This window comes from Ovis aries, chromosome 6 (genome assembly GCF_016772045.2).
Source record: "Ovis aries strain OAR_USU_Benz2616 breed Rambouillet chromosome 6, ARS-UI_Ramb_v3.0, whole genome shotgun sequence".
Lineage (NCBI taxonomy): Eukaryota > Metazoa > Chordata > Mammalia > Artiodactyla > Bovidae > Ovis > Ovis aries.
In genome coordinates, this window is record NC_056059.1 from 59,107,448 (window position 1) to 59,130,302 (window position 22,855).

At 39.8% G+C, this 22,855-nt stretch overlaps 1 protein-coding gene across 8 annotated transcripts in view; it reads left to right on the top strand.

Moving 5' to 3' along the window:
• The window catches only part of WDR19 (WD repeat domain 19), a 107,531-nt gene that overhangs the window by 24,499 nt on the left and 60,177 nt on the right, over positions 1 to 22,855 (top strand). For all 8 annotated transcript variants that reach the window (XR_009601023.1, XM_060416976.1, XM_060416977.1 and 5 more), the window contains exons 10-20: positions 215 to 285; positions 953 to 1,125; positions 1,214 to 1,328; positions 3,612 to 3,718; positions 4,680 to 4,802; positions 8,142 to 8,291; positions 10,170 to 10,317; positions 10,443 to 10,647; positions 13,403 to 13,562; positions 13,750 to 13,860; positions 18,040 to 18,149. Coding sequence is in view for 7 of the 8 variants with exons in the window: in XM_060416976.1 (XP_060272959.1) it covers positions 215 to 285; positions 953 to 1,125; positions 1,214 to 1,328; positions 3,612 to 3,718; positions 4,680 to 4,802; positions 8,142 to 8,291; positions 10,170 to 10,317; positions 10,443 to 10,647; positions 13,403 to 13,562; positions 13,750 to 13,860; positions 18,040 to 18,149 (1,473 nt within the window). In the remaining variant the exon portion in view is untranslated. The remainder of the gene's footprint in view (positions 1 to 214; positions 286 to 952; positions 1,126 to 1,213; positions 1,329 to 3,611; positions 3,719 to 4,679; positions 4,803 to 8,141; positions 8,292 to 10,169; positions 10,318 to 10,442; positions 10,648 to 13,402; positions 13,563 to 13,749; positions 13,861 to 18,039; positions 18,150 to 22,855) is intronic.

Consider the following 22,855-nt stretch of genomic DNA (forward strand, 5'->3'; position numbering starts at 1 on the left):
GCTGGGCCCCACTCCCACCCCCTATCAACAAACAAAAATTTTAAAGAAAATATAATTAAATATGGAAAGTTTAATATTTTCTTCCTTAACCCTATAGATCCTCCTGTACATCCCTTTTTGGAGAACACTGACCTGTTCCATAGCTTATAATTGCTTGAATTTAACTTAGTGCTCATATTTAAAATATATATATACATATTTTTTTATTTTTCAGCATTAAAATCCATGACTTGGCAGAACTAAGAGACATGTATGCTATAGTCAGCCTGGATGATGAACATAAAGGTATTGATTTTTCTGAAGCAAGTTGGAGTTTGATCATTTTAGTAAGAGAGTAATGTGTTTGTTAACGTATGGTTTGCATTCATTGTAGGAGGAAGCAAATTTACACCTTTCACTAGAATTCCCTCAAGTAGCCTCTTTATTAGTAATTATGTTGGGTCATACTCCTTGACTGGGCTTCGCAGTTGGCTCGGTGGTAAAGAATCCACCTGCCATTGCAGGAGGCGCAGATTCAATCTGGGACAACCCACTCCATTACTCTTGCCTGTGAAATCTCATGGACAGAGGAACCTGGCTGGCTACAGTGCATGGGGTCACAAAAGAGTTGGAAATGACTCAGTGACTAAAAACCAAAAAAACTTCTTGACTAGGAGGATGTGAATATACTTTGACTCAAAGATTTCTGTTGTGTTTTATCCCAAATCCAGTTGCAGAATCTGAATTCTGATATATTTCCCTTTGAGCCAGTGTTGAATGCATCGGGGCTCATGCTCATAAGCCAATCCATGATGAATCTCCTAGTCTAAGTAAAAGCTATGTCCACTATTTTTTTTAAAACTTTGAAGATTTTTATGCCTCTGGTAGCTTAAGTGAAGATATTTAGTGTGCTTGGTTTCTTGTAACAGCATATCTGTTTTTAAATAATCCTTCATGTGCTCCGTCATTTCAGGGCTGGGCACCTTGTCCTGGACAGATGATGGCCAGCTGCTGGCACTGTCCACCCAGAGGGGCTCGCTGCACGTGTTCCTGACCAAGCTCCCCATCCTTGGAGACGCCTGCAGTACCAGGATTGCATACCTCACCTCCCTCCTTGAAGTCACCGTAGCCAACCCTGTTGAAGGAGTACGAAAACAGTGTTCTCTTCACTTGTCAATAAAATTAACACAGTGTTGACAGTTGATTCACTACTGCTCCTTTTTTTCTGTTATAGGAACTGCCAATCACAGTTTCTGTCGCCGTGGAGCCCAACTTTGTAGCAGTGGGACTTTATCACCTGGCTGTGGGAATGAATAATCGAGCTTGGTTTTATGTCCTTGGCGAGAATGGCAAGTCTAAATCCAGTTGTTTTCTTATCTAACATATAATTTGCTTTTTTGTCTGTCTGTTTGTTTGGGAAGCACTAGTAGTTTCTTTTAAGACCAAATCTTTCTTTTTCTTCAGACATCTCTTTCTTAGCTTAAATGGTTTTTTGTGAATCTTCTAAAAATTTTGCATAGTTTTGGGAAAGGTTTTGTTCTTTATCTTTGCTGTGAAGACACTGTGGTATCCTGAGCAGATTGTGTTCTTTAGAATTGGGCCCTGGGTTCAAATTCCCTTCTGCCCCTTTTAGCTGGGTGACTGTAGACAAATTCTTAACCCCTCTGAGCCTTGGTTTCCTCATCTGGAAAATGAAGATTCTTCTACTTGTAAAGGGTTATGAGAAAAATTACATGGAATAAAATATGTGATCTACTTTTGCGCCTGGTCTTTCTTAGGCACCTGTTGGTCTGGTAGGTACTTCAGTTCAGTCAGTTCTGTCGCTCAGTCGTGTCCGACTCTTTGCGACCCCATGAATCACAGCATGCCAGGCCTCCCTGTCCATCACCATCTCCTGGAGTTCACTCAGACTCGCGTCCATCGAGTCCGTGATGCCTTCCAGCCATCTCATCCTCGGTCATCCCCTTCTCCTCCTGCCCCCAATCCCTCCCAGCATCAGAGTCTTTTCCAATGAGTCAACTCTTCACATGAGGTGGCCAAAGTACTGGAGCTTCAGCTTTAGCATCATTCCTTCCAAAGAAATCCCAGGGCTGATCTCCTTCAGAATGGACTGGTTGGATCTCCTTGCAATCCAGGAGACCCTCAGGAGTCTTCTCCAACACCACAGTTCAAAAGCATCAATTCTTCAGCATTCAGTCTTCTTCACAGTCCAACTCTCACATCCATACATGACTACTGGAAAAACCATAGCCTTGACTAGACGGACCTTAGTCAGCAAAGTAATGTCTCTGCTTTTGAATATACTATCTAGGTTGGTCATAACTTTTCTTCTTTTAATTTCATGGCTGCCGTCACCATCTGCAGTGATTTAGGAGCCCAAAAACATAAAGTCTGACACCATTTCTACTGTTTCCCCATCTATTTCCCATGAAGTGATGGGACCGGATGCCATGATCTTTGTTTTCTGGATGTTGAGCTTTAAGCCAGCTTTTTCACTCTCCTCTTTCACTTTCATCAGGAGGCATTTTAGCTCCTCTTCACTTTCTGCCGTAAGGGTGGTGTCATCTGCATATCTGAGGTTATTGAGATTTCTCCCGACAGTCTTGATTCCAGCTTGTGTTTCTTCCAGTCCAGTGTTTCTCATGATGTACTGTGCATATAAGTTAAATAAGCAGGATAACAATATACAGCCTTGACGTACACCTTTTCCTATTTGGAACCAGTCTGTTGTTCCATGTCCAGTTCTAACTGTTGCTTCCTGACCTGCATACAGATTTCTCAAGAGGCAGGTTAGGGTCTGGTATTCCCATCTCTTGAAGAATTTTCCACAGTTTATTGTGATCCACACAGTCAAAGGCTTTGGCATAGTCAATAAAGCAGAAAGAGATGTTTTCCTGGAACTCTCTTGCTTTTTCCATGATCCAGCGGATGTTGGCAATTTGATCTCTAGTTCCTCTGCCTTTTCAAAAACCAGCTTGAACATCAGGGAGTTCATGGTTCACGTATTGCTGAAGTGTGGCTTGGAGAATTTTGAGCATTACTTTACTAGCATGTGAGATGAGTGCAATTGTGCGGTGGTTTGAGCATTCCTTGGCATTGCCTTTCTTTGGGATTGGAATGAAAACTGACCTTTTCCAGTCCTGTGGCCACTGCTGAGTTTTCCAAATTTGCTGGCATATTGAGTGCAGCACTTTCACAGCATCATAAATGTTAATTCCCTACCCCTCCCACTGTATGCTTGAATAACCACTGACATCTAAAGGGAGCCTAACTTTTTCTTCTCCTCCTCCTCCTCCTCCTCTTTCCCACAGGAGTTCAGATGTCCCTCAGGAACAGAGCCAGCCTGAGAATTATCCTCAGATGGTCCATTAAGCTTCTTATCACTAAGGTTTAATTTTTGGTTATTTTGCAAGTGACTTTATTTTTTATTACTTTGTTTCTTGTGAACCACTATGAAATTCCTAAAGGCAAATTTATATGGCAACTAAGATTTTCTTTAGAATGGCTAAAATTAAACTTTCAGGTTCAGAATATTCTTTCAAAGGCACACATTTAAAACTTATTTGCAGATCATTAGATTAGATCATTTTGTTTATATTTTATTGTGTTTGTTTTTGTTTTGATTACTACAGCTGTTAAAAAATTGAAAGATGTGGAATATCTGGGGACAGTAGCCAGTGTTTGCCTTTATTCTGACTATGCGTCTGCACTTTTTGAAGGCAAAGTCCAATTACATCTGGTAAGTATTTTTGGTGTCCCATGGCCTGCTTAGGTCAGTGGTGACAATGAATAGCCTAGTGTTTCATAATCAAGAACTTTGGTCAAGAAGCAACCATGTACAGACTAGCTAGAAAGCTGTATGTAATAAAGGACTGACAAAACTCTTTTGAGTTTGTCATGAGAGTAACCTCATGAGATTAACCCTCAGTTAACCCTTTAACTCTGTTCCCAAGAAACCCAACAACGTTTCAGCTGTGCTGCTCATAACATGGCTTATGTGAAAATGGCCATTTAAAGTGCATCTAGAAGGAACTATAAGTAAGTTGTAAAAACTGATGGGAATGCCATAGGTCTGGCTTCCTGGAATGGACTGACCCATGTGTTTGGTCCTGTCACTGGTGGGGATCTTGAAACTATGCTCCATGAGTTGTTCAAGAGATGTTGGCCCTTGAAATATGAGGCTTCTCAACCAGGACACTTCCCGCATGTATTTCTTGGCTCTTTACTTCTGGGAAGCCAAAGAGATTAGCTATAAGACAACTGCAGAGGCTACTGCAAAGACTATTACCGTTAAAGAAAGTGAAAGTTTCAGTCGCTCAGTCCTGTCTGACTCTTTGCACCCCCTTGAACTGTAGCCCATCGGGCTCCTCTGTCCATGGAATTCTCCAGACAAGAAATACTGGAGTGGGTAGCCATTCCCTTCTCCAGGGGATCTTCCCAACCCAGGGGTCAAACCCAGGCTGCTGCATTGCAGCCAGATTCTTTACCATCTGAGCCACCAGGGAAACTCGTTAAAAGGGATATTTAATTGCCTTGCTGGCAAGCTGGGTTCCTGCCTGATACCTTTCTGAGTAAAGTGGTTTATCTGGTGAGCCTAAATATTTAGTTGAATTTAAGAAAAAGACTCCCATTACCCCCTAGATATTGCAAACCAGATTTATTCAGTTAAGTCTATGAGCCACTATTATTCTTTGTTTTAGATAGAAAGTGAAATGTTGGATGCTCAAGAAGAACGTGAGACGCGACTTTTCCCAGCAGTGGATGATAAGTGCCGTATTTTATGTCATGCCTTAACTGGTGATTTCCTCATCTATGGCACAGATGTACGTGTTGTCTTCTGTAATATAGAACGTGGGAAAATTTCTCATTTTTACCTTGTAATTTATTATATACGTGTGTGTATATATATATGTTATATAGATATTATATGCACATACATGCATATATGCTCAGTTACTCACTTGTATCCAACTCTTTGCAACCCCATGGACTGTAGTTTTCTTCTGTCTTTGGGATTATCCAGGCAATAATACTAGAGTGGGTTGCCATTTCCCCCTCCAGGGGCTCTTCCCAAACCAGGAATCAAACCCACGCCTCCTGCATTGGCAGGCAGAATCTTTACCACTGAGCCACCTGGGAAGCATTATATGTGCAAAAAATTATTATATATGTATGTAGAGCATTTTGGTGTGATTTGCTATTATCAAGTGCTTTTGTAACTATAAGCAACTTTGATGGCACAATGAAAAGGACAGACTTTGGAGTCTGGACAATCTGGGCTCAAATACTAGTCCTCTTACTTGCTGCTTGACACTTACCAGTCTCATTTTCCTTATCTTGATGCTTTCAGGATTTAATTTGATGACAAATGTAAGACACCTCATTCGACTTTAGCTATCCAATGTCTACATTTAGCAGGCATTTAATTAAAATTAATTGAATATTGAGAATCCCACTTCAACCTTTTGGTCATTTGAACCACCAACACCCTGTACTCTTAGATGTTACATTAGCCACATATACATAAAGCATAGTTTAGTAATAGCATTTATATTTGTAAAACCTTTTAAAGATTTCTCAAAACATATCATACCTGTTACCTTGCGTAGCCTCTAGAAGAATTCACTAAATTGGTTTAAAAACAAAGGCATTGTTTCCACATTTGTTGCTATTGTTCAGTTGCTCAGCCATGTCTGACTCCCCCATGGACTGCAGCACACCAGGCTTCCCTGTCCTTCATTAGAAAGGCAATTAATCACTGTTTCAAAGGTTCTGTTTTCTCACATTGTTTTTTTTAAAGAGCATATTTAAAAACATGCTTATTGCCAGAAGAGAGACTTTTTAAATTTAAATTTGACCCAAAATCAGTTTTTGAGCTTATATACACAAGTAAGGTAGGTCTCATGTATCAGATAAAGCAGTGGTGATATGGTAAATAAGTAGTAAATAAATTAATAGTACGTTTGTATAACACACAACAATTTATAAAGCCCTGATCTCACTTATTTTATCTCATTAACTCTATAAAATAAGCAGGGAAGCTATATGTGTATGTGTGTATATATATATATATATATATATATATATGCTTATATATATATGTTTATATATGCTTATCTTTTTCACTCTCCTCTTTCACTTTCATCAAGAGGCTTCTGAGTTCCTCTTCACTTTCTGCCATAAGGGTGGTGTCATCTGCATAATGAGGTTATTGATATTTCTCCCAGTAATCTTGATTCCAGCTTGTGCTTCTTCCAGTCCAGTGTTTCTCATGATGTACTCTGCATATAAGTTAAATAAGCAGGGTGACAATATACAGCCTTGACGTACTCCTTTTCCTATTTGGAACCAGTCTGTTGTTCATGTCCAGTTCTAACTGTTGCTTCCTGACCTGCATACAGATTTCTCAAGAGGCAGGTTAGGTGGTCTGGTATTCCCATCTCTTTCAGAATTTTCCAGTTTATTGTGATCCACACAGTCAAAGGCTTTGGCATAGTCAAGAAAGCAGAAATAGATGTTTTTCTGGAACTCTCTTGTGAACACACTTCCTGTGAATTACGTTTTCTAATCTGCCAGTTGGAAACAGTCACTGTTCCCAATTCTCTGTGAGTGCCAGTCACTGTTTCCTCTAATGCCTTTGGATGGTTCTTCTCCCTGGCTTTGACAATTTTCTAAGTGTGCAGTGATCAAACTCTGCTGAAGACTCAGGGTGGACCCTCTGAAGATCTTCAGTGCTCTCTCAGTGCATCTCTCTCCTCTCTGGTGTTATACCCTGCAAGTCTGGCCACCTCCCTTCTGCCCCACTGGATCCTCAGCTCAGTCTCCGCAGCTCAGGGAGTCGCCCTCCACCTGCATGTTCCCCCGCTTTGCCATGGCTTGAAGACTCTCCCAAGGCAAAAACTGGAGCAATCACAGGAGTTAGCTTGTTTCCCATCTCCAAGAGACCATTATCCTATGTTGCCTTATTCCAGTATCTTGAAAATCATATTTCATGTATTTTGTCTGTTATTTTTGGTTCTTTTGGGTGGGCAAATTAAGTCCAGTCACACCATCTTGGCCTGAATAGAAATGTAAGATGTTAACATGTGTTTTTATTTTAATTAAACTTTCTATTTTGGGATCATTGTAGACTCACCTGCAGGTATAAGAAATAATACAGAGAGATCCTGTAAATCCTTTTGCTAGTTTCTCCCAATGGTAACATTATATTACATATCACAACCAGGGTATTGACATTAACAGGCAAGACATAGAACAATTCTGTCTCCACCAGGATCCTTCATGTTGCATTTATCTCCACACCCACTTTCTTCTTGCCTCTACCTTAATCCCTGATAACAATCTGGCTTTTCTAGTCTATTCCAGTGGTCTCTGTGTCTGTCCCTCCACCAGTGCTACACAATGATCACTGTAGCTATTGAAAAAAGAAAAAAAGACTGATTTTCCCTTTTTTTTTTTTCCACAACTGTTTTACCTATTCTAGTTCCTTTGCAGGGCCATGTAAATTTTAGAATAATCTTGTCTGTATCTACAAAAAAACTTGTCTATCAGTTCAGGAGAAATAACATCTTTATTCTGACACCAATCCATGAACACAGTATACCTCTCCATTTATTTAAATATTCTTGGATTCTTTCCTTAGTGATTTTTAGTTTTTAACACACAAGTCCTATGCATGCTTTGTTAAATTTACACCTAAGTATTTCATTTTTTTGAGTGAGTTTAAATGGTATATTTTTAAATTTTGATGTCTACGTGTTCATTGTTGTTAGAGAACTATGACTGTATCTTGTGGGTTTTTGTTTATTTTAAACTTAATTTTCTAATTTGCTAACAGCAAAAATATTTTAAATAATATGACTTGAAAGTTACTCTTAACCAATAAGAGTATTTCTTACAAGTGGAAAATCTGAAAATCAGTTAAGCCTTAATATGACTAAGGATGTTAGAACTAATAATAGACTGTTGACTCAGATGTACATACTCATTTAGCTTACTTTCTTGGATCTGTACTTTGCTTATCTAGTAAATATTATTTTTAGACTCTTCCTTGATCAAAAATATGACTTATTTTTTTCAAATTAGGAAATACGCTTAACATAAATGCTGAAAAGTCAGTATTTTCTTGACAACCTTTCATTTCTATGACTGGATTTTTTTAGACTGGTGTCATTCAGTATTTCTACATTGAAGACTGGCAGTTTGTTAATGATTATCGACATCCCGTCAGTGTGAAAAAGATTTTTCCTGACCCAAATGGGACCAGATTAGTTTTCATTGATGAAAAAAGTGATGGATATGTCTACTGTCCAGTAAGTCTAGAAAAGTTTTCAAATAGTTATTTTTTAAAATGGCAACATATGAAAAAAGTGTTTTTAAAATATATTTCATATATAAGATCACTTTCTCTTAACGCGGAGAATTATGGTACTTTGTTATTATGTTTGTGGTATATTTGTGATTTGTTTTCATGACTTTTCATCTAGAAAACTTTTTACATTATTTGTAATTTTTAAGTGTTGAAAACTCTTAGACTTTTTAATGGAAAGAACAGTCCTTATTCTGTATCATTTTAACCTTATTTATGGCACAGTACTACAGTGTATCTTCAGATAACATGAGTTTTCTCTAGAAATGGAATAGCTTCAGAGAGCAAGGACTGTTCCCTGTCCCTTCTGCCCGCCTCAGTTGATTTTCCTCTTCTCTTAAAGATCCTGAACACTAAGGAAAGATTTTTTTTAATCAGGTGATTTAAAAACAGATGAATCCATTTTTAGACATTTTTTATTGTTGTTCAGTCATTCAGTTGGGTCTGATTCTTTGCGATCCCATGGATTGCAGCATACCAGGCTTCCCAGTCCTTGACTATCTCATGTCCAAGATAAAGGAAGCTTTTATCTTGGAGGAGCTTGCTCAAAGTCTTGTCCTTTGAGTTGGTGATGCCATCCAGCCATCTCATCCTCTTGTCAACTCTCTTCTGCTCCTGCCTCCACTCTTTCCCAGCATCAGGGTGTTTTCCAGTGAGTCAGTTCTTCACATCAGGTGGCCAAAGTATTGGAGCTTCAGCGTCAGTCTTCCAGTGAATAGTCAGGGTTGATTAAGATTTTTAGATTTAGTTACTCTTATTTTTAAACATCCTTAACTTTTACAAGGCTTAATTTAGAAAAAAGGAAATATTGTGGTTTTATCTCACTTACTATACTTGGATTTTTTTTTAATATCCAATTAGTATATTTTTGTTCATAGTTCACAGCCTACAGCTGTGCTTGGACTGAACCTTAGTAACTGTTCCCAGGTGTCTTAGCTCTACCACAGTGAAGACACATTCCCTGAAGATAGCTCTCATTTCACGATATACTCTCCTAGATAGTAAAACTTCCTTCCTCCCTTTTTCTTTTTGTCTTCTCTTTATTTCTTTTCTTTTCTGTCTTTGACAAATGTGTAACAGGTTTCAGCAGAAGTGCCTGGATTATTTATTCAAAATTCCTAATATTCTAGTTCTTTCCAACCCATTTCTCAGTTACAAAATAAATGAGGAAAAATGACCTGAATGTAAAGATGACCTTGAGTTCCCCCTGCTTAATAAGGAAATTCAATCTTGTAGAGATTTCCTTTCAGGATATATATATAAACCTATCTGCCTGAGTTTATAGGAATATATGGGTTGATTTTTTTTAATAGCTTATATTACTATAATTACAGTTTGTTGGAATACATTGTCGGAATGCATGTTTTTAAATAAAATGTATCAAGTGGAATTTATTTAGATCTCAAATCATGTATGAATTATTTGTTTATTCTCTAGTTGGAGCATTTCTGTACCCAATATTATTGAAAATTTTCTAAGCACAAGTGTGTTCATAGTTAATATTTCTGTTATCATTCTGAGCAACTTCAACTTTTTTTCTTAACCTGAAGTTTTGTGTCCAGACTTGTAGTTTTTCCTGCAAATTCACCAAATTTTAGATAAAACCCTTGACTTTGCATGTAACTACAGTTTTTTTTAAAGCCATGCTTAGTATAGAAAGGGGAAAAGAAACTTTTCTTCATTTATCTTGGGATGTTGATGAGTTGAATATGAGTTGGTAAGCTTTACCAGCTAAGACTGCAGACAAGCTCCATCCTACAAAGGCAAATGATAATGGTTTAAGTGCAGATTTGGGTAAAATCTGTAAATCCTTAATTTTTAGGTTAATGATGCTACCTATGAGATTCCAGATTTTTCGCCAACCATTAAAGGTGTTCTTTGGGAAAACTGGCCAATGGATAAAGGTGTATTTATCGCCTACGATGACGATAAGGTATACACGTATGTCTTTCACAAGGACACTATCCAAGGTACTTAATCACTTTTTTGTATGTTTGTTGAGAATTACATTTCCATTGTACTAAAATTAAAACATTCTTTTTTTAATGTGTGTGCTATTAGTTTTCAACATTAAGGTGTCTGTTTTATAATATAGGATCCAAGGTCATTCTGGCTGGTGGCACCAAAGTTCCTTTCTCTCATAAACCTTTGCTGTTATATAATGGAGAGTTGACCTGCCAAACCCAGAGTGGAAAAATAAACAACATCTATCTTAGCACTCACCGCTTCCTCGACACTTTAAAAGACGTGGGGCCTCATGAACTGAGGCAGGTGCTGACACAGACTTTAATGCTAAAAAGGTATGGCTTAAACACTTCTTGTGGAGCTTCTCATTTCCTTTTGTGATTTTAAAGGTCAAATCTTGTGAAAATAGATGGAAAGGAATTCCCTGGCCATCCAGTGATTAATAAGACTATACTCTTCCAATGCAGGGAGCACAGGTTTGATCACTGGTTGGGAAACTAAGGTCGCACATGCCACACAGCATGACCAAAAAAAAAAAAGATGGAGATAATAGGATTTACCTCATTTACTTCACGGGATTATCATGAAGCTCAGATATGATCGATTTGAAAATATATGTAAATTCTAAAGGAAGGGGTTTTGTACTATGGGAAAAGCCCATCAGAACAAAAAGGGTTTCTAATCTCCCAAATAGCAGTTATTGTGAAATTCTAATAAATGTAATTATTTCAACACTCCCTTAATTTCATCATAACAAAGTTTAATTTTATCTTACTTGAGATTTTTTTTCCCCTGCTTTTTCCTCTCACCTCTTAGGACCACAGTGAATTCCTCTGTGTAAATGTTGCTCTTCCTCAGGGTCCCTTGGGCTTCTTTCTTCTCTTTTCACTCTAATTATTCTTCCAGAGTGAATCTCCTCAAGTGAGTGAAGTCGCTCAGTCATGTCCGACTCTTTGTGACCCCATGGGCTGTAGCCCACCAGGCTCCTCCTTCCATGGGATTCTCCAGGCAAGAGTACTGGAGTGGGTTGCCATTTCCTTCTCCAGGGGATCTTCCCGACCCAGAGATCGAACCTGGGTCTCCTGCATTGTAGGTGGACGCTTTACTTTCTGAGCTATCCCTGCTTTTTCCTCTCACCTCTTAGGGTGACTGTGAATTCCTTTGTGTAAATGTTGCTCTTCCTCAGGGTCCTTTGGGCTCCTTTCTTATCTTCTCACTCTAGTTATTCTTCCAGAATGAATCTCCTCAAAGGTGGTTTCAATACCTTATATATGAGATTAACTCCAGAATATGCATCCTTGACTTAAACCTGTATCACCACTGCCTCCCAGTCCTGTGTAGCTGGGAGTCCACGAGTTCCTCAAACTCGCACCATCATCTTTCCCAGCCTCCTTTTCTCCCCCTGCCCAAATCACGTTGTGCACATGCCCTACAGCACACACCCACACCCACGCATACACACCCACGCATGCATACACACCCACACACACCCAGGTCTTTTTCTCCTCCACTATTCCCCCACCTTAACTCCGGCCTTCCAATGGAGTAATGTGTAGCAGAGCGACCCTGACGGCTCTCTCTCCAGGTAGCCTCAAGACAATGTATTCTCCACACACTTTGGAAAATGTGAGTCTGATCCTCAGTGACTTCCCACTGGCTTTAGGAAGAGACCCCTATTTTTCGGGGACCTCAGCCTGACATGCTCAGCTCTTGCTGATTTAATACCAGCCTCACCTGCCCCGACTCCTCCAGTGCTCTCTGTCCACTGACTGCTTGAATTCAATAATGTTTCATGATTTCCTGCCTTGGCATGTGCTGCTTTCGCATCATAGACTGCCCTTCCCTGTCTGTGTAGGTAGTAACGCCTCATTCTCTGCCATTCAGCAGGGCCCGCTCCTCCAGGAAGCCTTCCCTGAAGCTCCTGACCACTGGCAGTGTAGATTGAGGCCTTTCTCATGTGTTGCCTCAGAGCCAGGATCTGGTGTGCAGAGTGGTTTAGAGCACATTGTCTCTTACCACTAGGCTGGTTTTTTAAGGCCTCTAAGCCTCACTTTCCTCCTTTATAAAGAAGAAATAATAATAATATATAGGGAATAGGGTTGTCAGGGTGATCTAGTGAGATAATTTATGCAAAGCACTAAGCACAAAGATGCACATATTACAGGCACTCTGGTACCTCTGCCGTGCTGTGTCGTAGTCCTCTGTTACTCACCTGTCTCTTCTGCCTTCCCCAAGTGTGACCACCTAAGGACAGTGACTACCTTTGATCCTTACATCTTGGTTCCACGCACTGATCCTGGCACATAGCAGTGCTCAGTGTGTGTGTGTTGGGTGGAAACTAGATTGATGACTAGATGGGGAGGATGACATATTCATTAATATAGGAGTCCCACAAAAAGTCTCATTGACATTTGTGGTTAAGTTTTAAACCAGAAGTCAGTAAGCTTTTTCTGTTATGGTCAAAATGGTATTTCAGGCTTTAAGGGCTATAGGGTCCATCACAACTACCCAGGTTGGTTGTTGGAGTAAGAGCAGCCCAGACAGGCCATAAAGGGTAGGTGGGCTAGTGGCCGTCTTTCACTCACACTGTATTTCCCAAAGCAGGAAGCTGCAGGCCATAGTGGGCCGACCTATCTTAAATTTCCCAGCTTATAGGAATAGAATACTAATGTTATTAGACTTATATGACAGCAGAAATAATCTTCATATGTGTGTCAAGTAAACCAAAAAACAAATGAGTAGAATTAGTTACTGATGAGGGAGGGTGGTTACACAGCGTAGACTCAGATTAATTCAATAAATTCAGGAAAAAACATCTATACAAAAAAGGAAGAAAAGTTTATGTAGTTCTTTTATAACTTGGAAATGATTAAAGATTGAAAAATATTTTTGCAAAATTTATCTAAGGCATAACATTAAATTACATACAGTCTAAAAACTGCCTGCTGCTGCTGCTAAGTCGCTTCAGTCGTGTCCGACTCTGTGTGACCCCATAGACGGCAGCCCATGAGGCTTCCCTGTCCCTGGGAAAAACTGCCTAGTAGGAAACAAATAGAGCTCCTTGATTATGCTTATATATTCAAATGCCAGGTTTTCTGATGCCTGGGAACTGTGCAAGATTCTCAATGATCAGACTGCCTGGAATGAACTGGCCAGAGCCTGTCTACACCACATGGAAGTGGAGTTTGCAATCCGTGTTTATCGGACTATTGGAAACGTTGGCATGGTGATGTCCTTGGAACAAATAAAGGTAAACAACATCTTATGGGAATTATCAGATTAGCATTTAAATGATACTGAGTCAAGCATTTAAATTTCTGCAGTTAGTCTTACCTAGCTCAAAAACTGATAGATACTACCACTTCTTCCTAAGCACAGTCCTTAAATAAAAATTAAACCCTTGAGTTTCTTCTCATTAAAACTGTTTTTATTTATAGGGAATAGAGGACTACAATCTTCTGGCAGGACATCTTGCCATGTTCAGCAATGACTTCAACCTGGCTCAGGACCTGTACCTGGCATCCAGCTGCCCTGTTGCCGCCCTTGAGGTAAGGCAGCAGATGAGGGAAAGAACGCACAAAGAGGCTCTGACCTCTTTTAAAGAGTTAACATCTCTCAGCACCAGGCACCACATGCCTTCCCCCTCCTTGAACTCAGACTTCAGCTTTAAGAACCCCTGAGTATTCATTAACCTTAGAAGTATTTTCACTCTGTGTTCTATGGAGCAGTAAAAGGCATGGTATTGTAACATTACCAAATAATTTAGAGTCAGAGCGTATCCAAAGAGAACAGATTCTGTAACTTACAAAAACACATACAAATGAAAACAGACATCATTTATTGAGTGCTTACGTGTACCAGGTACTTTTCTAAGTGTTGACATAAATATTTTAATTCATTCAACCCTCACAACACTCCTGTGAGATAATACTATTATTTTCTCTATTTTCCAAATGGGAAACCTGAGGCACATTTATCATTTACTGTGTGACGTTCTCTTGTGTGTGAAGAGGGATAGGCTTATGTATCATCACTAGTTTCCCAGAGGTGAGCATTATGAGGGAAGGACCAGAACAGAATGAAGGACCCAGGGCCACACGAGGTAGGAGAGCACTGTGGCTGTGTAGAAGAGCAGTTAAGAATGTGGACTTTAGAGTTGGGCGTGACTGGTTTCAAATCCCACCTCTGTGTGCCCTTGGACAAGTTATTCCATGTCTCAGTGCCCTAGATCCCATTTAAAGGAGGGATAATAATATGTAGCCCATAGGGTTGCTGTAAAGATGTAAGAATGAGATTAGATCTTTGGGAACGGCGCCAGCTTGACTGTAAAGACACAGATGGTAGCTGTCGTCACTAACATTGTTCCACTTCAGCCAACATTTCCACAGCCACATAGAGAAAGCACATTTGCTATTGATTTCATGACTTCTCTTTTTCAAATTGTTCTATAGCAAATTCCATTTTTAAATTTTAAGTGGACTGAATGTTAAGAAAAAAATTAGATGGTTTTCCAGTGTTATTGGCTTCCCAGGTGGCATTAGTGGTAGACAACCCGCCTGCCAGTACAGCAGATGAAAGAGATGTGGGGCCGATCCTTGGGTCAGGAAGATCCCCTGGAGTAGGAAGTGGCAACCCACTTCAGTATTCATGCATGGAGAACCCCATGGACAAAGCGGCCTGGCGGGGTACAGTCCATGGGCTTGCAAAGAATCAGACGTGACTGAAGTGACTTAGCACGCATGCACTCACAGTATTATTTGAGAGGACTGGGGACACCCTGAGAAATTTTCAGATCTTGGATTGGTATGTGCTGGAGTAGGAACAGGGCTTCCCTGGGTGAGGGCAGAGATGTCATCCTCGCCCTTCCGCGTTAGCTGTGGACACTTGTCACGTGCTCCTGGCTTCGTAAAGGATTTAAGCTGATGGCTTCACAGTGGGAAGCGGTGACTGCACCCCATTGTTCCTTTAACCGCACTTTGAAGGCTGACAGGTTAGCTAAGTAAAAACTTTGGAGGCAAAGTCCTACTGCTCAGCCCTGCCGCACACTAACAGTGAGACTGTGTGTGCAAAACTAGCCTCTCTTTGCCTCAGTTCTGGATCCCTAAAATGGGCGCAGGAACAGCTCATTATAAAAGGCCTAGTTGTGGAAAGTAAATAGGCTAATGTCTTAGAGTAGCAGATATCACTTGCAAAATGTTAGCCATTGTTAATTCTGTACAAAGGGTGAATAAAGTGAGGAATGAACTCCAGAAGATTAATGGTTTACTCTTTTATGGTTAGTTTTTTATTATTATTTATTTTAAATGAAACAAAGATGAATATTTTAATGATAAAAGGAACAGTTCACAAAGAAGATACCATAAACCATTAGACACTTAACAACAAAGAAAAGACATAAAGCAAAAATCAGAAGAAATAAAAGGGAAAACAAGCAATATATAATCATAGTGAGACATATTAACATTTCTCTGAGACCATTTTATCAAGTGCAGAAAGAATAGGAGCATCTTGAATGATGTCATTAATAATTTAAATATAATAGATTTATATTTAATTAATTTATGTTAATCATATCCTGTGTGCTTGTATGCTAAGTCACTGCAGTCATGTCCATCTCTTTGTGACCCACTGGACTGCACCCACCAGGCTCCTCTGTCCATGGGATTCTCCAGGCAAGAATACTGGAGTGGGTTGTTATGCCCTCCTGCAGGGGATCTTCCAGACCCAGGGGTCGAACCCACATCTCTCATATCTCCTGCATTGGCAGGTGGGTTCCTTACTACTAGTGCCACCTGGGAAGTCCTAATCATATCCTACACAAATATATTTAAAATTTTGTATCTCATATGTTATTAGATGTCCATAGGACATTTAGAAAAACTGAATTTCAAAAAGTAGGATTCTTTTTTGTGTCTGTGATTCAGTTATACATATACACATTATTTCTGAAATTATTTTCCAGTATAGGTTATTACATCATACTGTTCCCTGTGCTATACGGTAAACCTTTGTGCTTGTTGCATATCTGTTTTTTTAAATTTGGAAATCTAGCATTCTATTCATACTAAGAAAAACAAGTGGAATCAAAATGTCATTAATTTTTTAGTTAGGCAAAAATTCATAAGTTTTTAAAAATATATATATGTTTACAAAAGCTTTTCTACTGTTCTTGATAAAGACTTGAGAAAGAACATCCAAAAAAAGAAAAGATGGAAAATTGGAAAACATAAACAAAATGAAATGGGAGCACTGAATATGAAATAGAAAGAAATAATGAAACAAAATAGATAAAAATGAAAGATCCTCATATAGTCCAGGTGTTTTTATTTTTATTTTTATCTTTTTTTGATTAATTACTTTATTTCGCTTTACAGTATTGTGTTGGTTTTGCCATACATTCACTTGAATCCGCCATGAGTGTACATATGTTCCCCATCCTGAACCCCCCTCCCACCTCCCTCCCCATCCCATCCCTCTGGGTCATCCCAGTGCACCAGCCCCGAGCATCCTGTATCATGCATCAAACCTGGACTGGCAATTCGTTTCACAGATGATATTATACATGTTTCAGTGGCATTCTCCCATAACATGGCTATTCATTAGAAACTGGAGCTCTAGCAAAAAAAAAAAAGGCAATCCCTGGGCATTTGTATTTGTATTTTTCAAAAAAATTCCAAGATGATTCTGATATGCATATGAATTTTAAAAAGTGATTACAGGTTTTTCTATTAAATGGTAGTTTTGGTGATACAGAATTCTGTAATTTTTCTGTTGACCAATCATAATACAATGGTATTAAGTGAGTAATAGTTACATAATCACAATAGTAAAAAGATGTTTCTCAGTTTTTGCAATCAATAGCCAGCAAAAAATGAAAGATAATTACAATTTCAAGCCATAATGGGAACATGATTAACCTAACAATATAAAATAATTACATACAATTTTGGAATTGTGAAATTGTGCCCCAGACACAGATAAAAGACCTCAGGAGTCAGAGAGAGAGACATGTTCACATTTTATTTATGTTTGCTACTATTCATCTCATGATACAGGTTCAGATTTTCTCAGAAAATAAGATTGATTCCTATAGTAAAGTATTTCTCAACTTTTTTTTATCATCTCCCCTCTGAGAAGAAATACTAGTTTTAATTTAGTTGATTGAATTAATTTTAATTCAATTTAATTTTTTCCTAGTGAAAGTGAAGTCACTCAGTCATGTCTGACTCTTTGTGACTCCATGGACTGTAGCCTACCAGGCTTTTCCATCCATGGGATTCTCCAGGCAAGAATACTGGAGTGGGTTACCATTTCCTTCTCCAGGGGATCTTCCTGACCCAGGGATCAAACCCGGGTCTCCCGCATTGGAGGCAGACACTTTAACCTCTGAGCCACCAGGGAAGCCCTTTTCCTATTGAGACAAATTAAATACTAAAGAGAATAAGATTTTGTTTAGGATTGAGTTTTGGAGGGCCATGAACCACTGTAATAGCCACAGGCCCTGGAAGGCACAGGCTCAGTAGTTGTGGGTCACCAGCTCTTGAGCACAGGCTCAGTAGTTGTGGCACACCACTTAGGATCTTCCCAGACCAAACCCATGTCCCCTGCATTGGCAGTGGTCCATTGAGCCACCAGGGAATGTAATCACTTTTATTAAAACCAGCACTATATGGTAACTGTGCAGAATAATTTGCCATTTGAAATTAATATCTTTCTCTTTCTAATAGATGAGAAGGGATTTGCAGCACTGGGACAGTGCTCTGCAGCTGGCAAAACGTTTAGCCCCAGACCAAATACCGTTTATATCAAAAGAATATGCTATTCAGCTTGAATTCACGTAAGTCCTCATCTTTATATGTTTCAGTCAGTATCTAATTATTGAATATCTTCAGTTCTAAACTGCTATTCATTATAAGGCCATTGATTTAATAATTAAATCCATGGATTTAATAGTGGCTTCTTAGGTAGAAAAAAACCATATTAATTATACATCCAAAAATGCTTTATTTTAACTAATGATGTCTTATCCGCGTATCTATCCACTCCCTTTCAGCATCAAAATCTCAGTTTGGGTCTAAGTCTTTTCCATATTTAGAATTGTTTTGAATTGAGAAATATTGTTTTGAAACACATTTGGCCAACAACAGTTATACATAGTGTCAAGGTGACTCTGCTTTTCTTAATTTACGATCATGACCTTGACCTCTTTGAACACTTTGAGGATTTGCAGTGTGAATTCAAGGCCTGGTGAAAGATACAGGCTTTGTTCTACAACTCTATTTGCTTCAACTTGTACTTCTGCTTTTTAAGATTGAATTGCACACGGATAAAAATTCATCAGTTCGTGTTGCAAATCAAGCCAGAAGCTTTTCAAGGTGAAGCTGCAGTGCTTGAGTAATAAGCCCTGCTGATGCATGATGAATATGCTTCACAGATCTCGCCTGCCTTTGAAAATACCATAATCTGTTCTGAGAGATTTAGAAATTTCTAGTGTTCTTAATTGCTGCTGCTGCTAAGTTGCTTCAGCTGTGTCCGACTCTGTGCGACCCTATAGACTGCAGCCCACCAGGCTCCCCCGTCCCTGGGATTCTCCAGGCAAGAATACTGGAGTGGGTTGCTATTTCCTTCTCCAGTGCATGAAAGTGAAAAACGAAAGTGTAGTCACTCAGTCGTGTCTGACTCTTAGCGACCTCATGGACTGCAGCCTACCAGGCTCCTCCATCCATGGCATTTTCCAGGCATGAGTACTGGAGTGGGTTGCCATTGCCTTCTCCGTCTTAATTGCTAGACAGTGTTAACTGTCAGTAGTCTTAATTGACAGACTATACTTTTTTACTTCAGTCCTGCCTAAAAGCGTAATTTTAGAGGGATTTCAGGATCCAATTTTAGGCTCGCATTCAGCTGTGGTTAATGTCACTAATGCAGATGCCTGCAGAGACAAGAACTGAATCATTTATTGACAGATACAAGTTTGCAGGTATATGTAGTTGCAATGACAACTACACCATAACTGGACAATTTATTATAGGATATATTCCATTTTCAAAAATTATAAAATGGGAAAAACACTGCTTCTTGAACAAAGAAAATATGGTTCTAACATTAAAAATCATTTTTATGTAGTTCCATTTTATTTTCATATAGACTTTATAGTCATTGAGAATATTGACAGATAATAGTTGTAGAAATTACTCTGTCAAAAAGTACTCTTTCATTTCTAACCAGGATACCTTATTTAAAAGTTCCCATTTTGCAAATAAAAGCTTTCTGGAGATTTTATTTCTTCATAGTCAATCTTAATCTGTCCCTTAGAGTTAATCCAATATGTTGAAAAGAACAAACAGGAATCTTAGTGCATAACTCAAGAGAGGAGGCCCAGTGCCCTGGCCCTGCATCTCTGTCCTGTGAATGACTGGGGCTGAGAGTAAAGAGAAGAGGGTCACTGTACTGGGAGATGACCCACCCTCTCCTGTCAGAGCACAAGCACTTGAGGAAGCTCTGGAACTATCCAGAAAACTTCCCTTGTTCCTCCTTTCGGGAGAATCAAAGTCTTTGTAGCAAACCCTCAAAAACTGTCTCATCATAGTCAGGTGAGCTGAGCCAGTTGAAAGTCTGATGTTATTGATACTTTTTTAACCGTTTTTGCTCAACATGTGACTGTGAAGCCACCAGTTTCCATAGTTTTCACTGCTGTTTCTATGCTGACTCCTGGGTCCTGATCTAGGTATGCACCCCAACACCCAAATCAGGAGACTTACTCTTGTGATAATCACAACTAATTAGGTATAGCTCATCACTGTCCAATACCCCAGTGGCTACCAGGTGCTGATTTTTAAAAAATATTTATTTGTTTGGCTGCACCAGGTCTTATTTGTAGCATGTGACCTCTTAGTTATGGCATGTGGGATCTAGTTTCCTGACCAGGGAGGGATTGCACCCAGGACCCCTGCATTGAGAGTGTGATGTCTTAGCCACTGGACCACCAGAGGAGTCCCACCAGCTGCTGAGTTTGATTCTAAAGCCCTGGGCCTCTGCTCAGTTCCAACAGTCTTTTTCATTCCACATCCAAGACATTGATTAGATCAAAGAAGGACCCATCTGACATCTGTGGGAAGGATTAGCTCTCCAGTCTGACATTAGAATCATGAGCTAGGGCCACATGAGAGTTCCAAAATAAATAACATGAACTAAAATACCATAAAAAAAAAAGTAAGTGTTCCCAAGTCTCAGTTTCAGTTCAGTTCGGTCGCTCAGTCGTATCTGACTCTTTGCGACCCCATGAATCGCAGCATGCCAGGCCTCCCTGTCCATCACCAACTCCTGGAGTTCACTCAGACTCATGTCCATCGAGTCGGTGATGCCATCCAGCCATCTCATCCTCTGTCGCCCCCTTTTCCCCCTGCCCCCAATCCCTCTCAGCATCAGAGTCTTGTCCAATGAGTCAACTCTTCACATGAGGTGGCCAAAGTACTGGAGTTTCAGCTTCAGCATCATTCCTTCCAAAGAAATCCCAGGGCTCATCTCCTCTAGCATCTCTTAATTGGACTTGCTCAAGGGAAACCTCAGGTTCCTGAAGGAGGAACCATCAAGAGACATCTCTATCTGTGTTGATGTAATTGGGTCCAAATATTGGAAATTCCTGGGCTTCCTGGGTAGTTCAGCTGGTAAAGAATCCACCTGCAATGCAGGAGACCCTGGTTTGATTCCTGGATCAGGAAGATCTCCTGGAGAAGGGATAGTCTACCCACTTCAGTATTTGGGGCTTCCCTGGTGGCTCAGATGGTAAAGAATCCGCCTGCAGTGTGGGAGACCTGGGTTCAATCGCTGGGTTGGGAAGATCCCCTGGAGAGTACATGGCAGCCCCCTCCAGTATTCTTGCCTGGAGAATCCCCATGGACAGAGGGGCCTGGTGGGCTACAGTTCATAGGGTTGCAAAGAGTCAGACACAACTAAGCATAGCACAGCAGCATTAGAAACTCCCACGTAGGAACACTGCTGACTGTGAAGCTCTGGGCTGTCCAACAAATTCCTTGTAACCAACAGATGAGGAAATTGAGTGAAGCTGAGGGAGGTTGACTGGTCTAAGCTGACTTTTCAGAGCTGATTAATTTATTCTGGAGGAGATGGTTTCTTAAAGGACAATGGATCTCCAGATGGATACTAAGCAATCACTGATCCATTCTGTTCCAAGCAGTAAGAATGAACTGAGGTAATAAATATGGTTTCTAGATATGCAGATCCATATAAGCATCCGTCATGGGAAGAGGGAGTGGTATCATTTATATTCCCTGCTGTCTCAGTGGTAAAGAATCTGCCTACCAATGCAGGAGACAGGAGACAAGAGTTCAATCCTTGGGTCAGAAAGATCCCCTGGAGAAGAGAATGGCAACCCACTTCAGTATTCCTGCCTGGCAAATCCCGTGGACAGAGGAGCCTGGCAGGCTACAGTCCATGGGGTTGCAGAGTCGGACACGTCTTAGTGACTAAACAAACAACATGATACTGTTTATCAGAATAAGAATCAGGGCCCTTAATACTGTCATCCCCAGTATTTTCCTTAATTTCTACACAGATTCTCTCAATACATATTGCACTTATAAATACTGGGTATTTGTGGAAAAAAAAAACCAAACATTGCTTTTTATGGTCTCATGATTGTCTTTAGAACCCCAAAGGAAAGGAGGAAAGGAGAGTTTGTCATACGGTTGTGTCCAACTCTTTGCAATCCCATGGACTGTAGTCCACCACATCCTCTGTCCATGAAATTCTCCAAGCAAGAGTACTGGAGTGGGTTGCCGTTCCCTTTTCCAGGGCATCTTCCCCTACCCAGGGATTGAACACGGGCCTTCTGCATTGCAGGCAGATTCTTTACCAACTGAGTTACTAGGGAAGTCCCTTAGAACCCCAAAGGAGATAATTAAACAAGAGTGACCCCAAAATTTTAATGTAGCTCCCCAAAATGCCTAGCATAGTACAAAGTTAGTACCTTACACTCTTAGCATAATTTAGCTTAATACTTACTTTTAAAGTAGCAAAATAAGTTGCTTGTATATTTTTGAGGTTAGTTGTCAGTTGCTTGATTTACTATTATTTTCTCCCATTCAGAAGACTATCTTTTCACCTTGCTTATAGTTTCCTTTGTTGTGCAGAAGCTTTTAATTTTAATTAGATCCCATTTGTTTATTTTTGCTTTTATTTCCAGAATTCTGGGGGGTGGATCATAGAGGATCCTGCTGTGATTTATGTTGGAGAGTGTTTTGCCTATGTTCTCTAGGAGTTTTATAGTTTCTGGTCTTACATTTAGATCTTTAATCTCAAAAATATACAAGCAACTTATGCAGCTCAATTCCAGAAAATAAACGACCCAATCAAAAAATGGGCCAAAGAACTAAATAGACATTTCTCCAAAGAAGACATACGGATGGCTAACAAACACACGAAAAGATGCTGAACATCACTCATTATTAAAGAAATGCAAATCAAAACCACAATGAGGTACCACTTCACACCAGTCAGAATGTCTGCAATCCAAAAGTCTGTAAG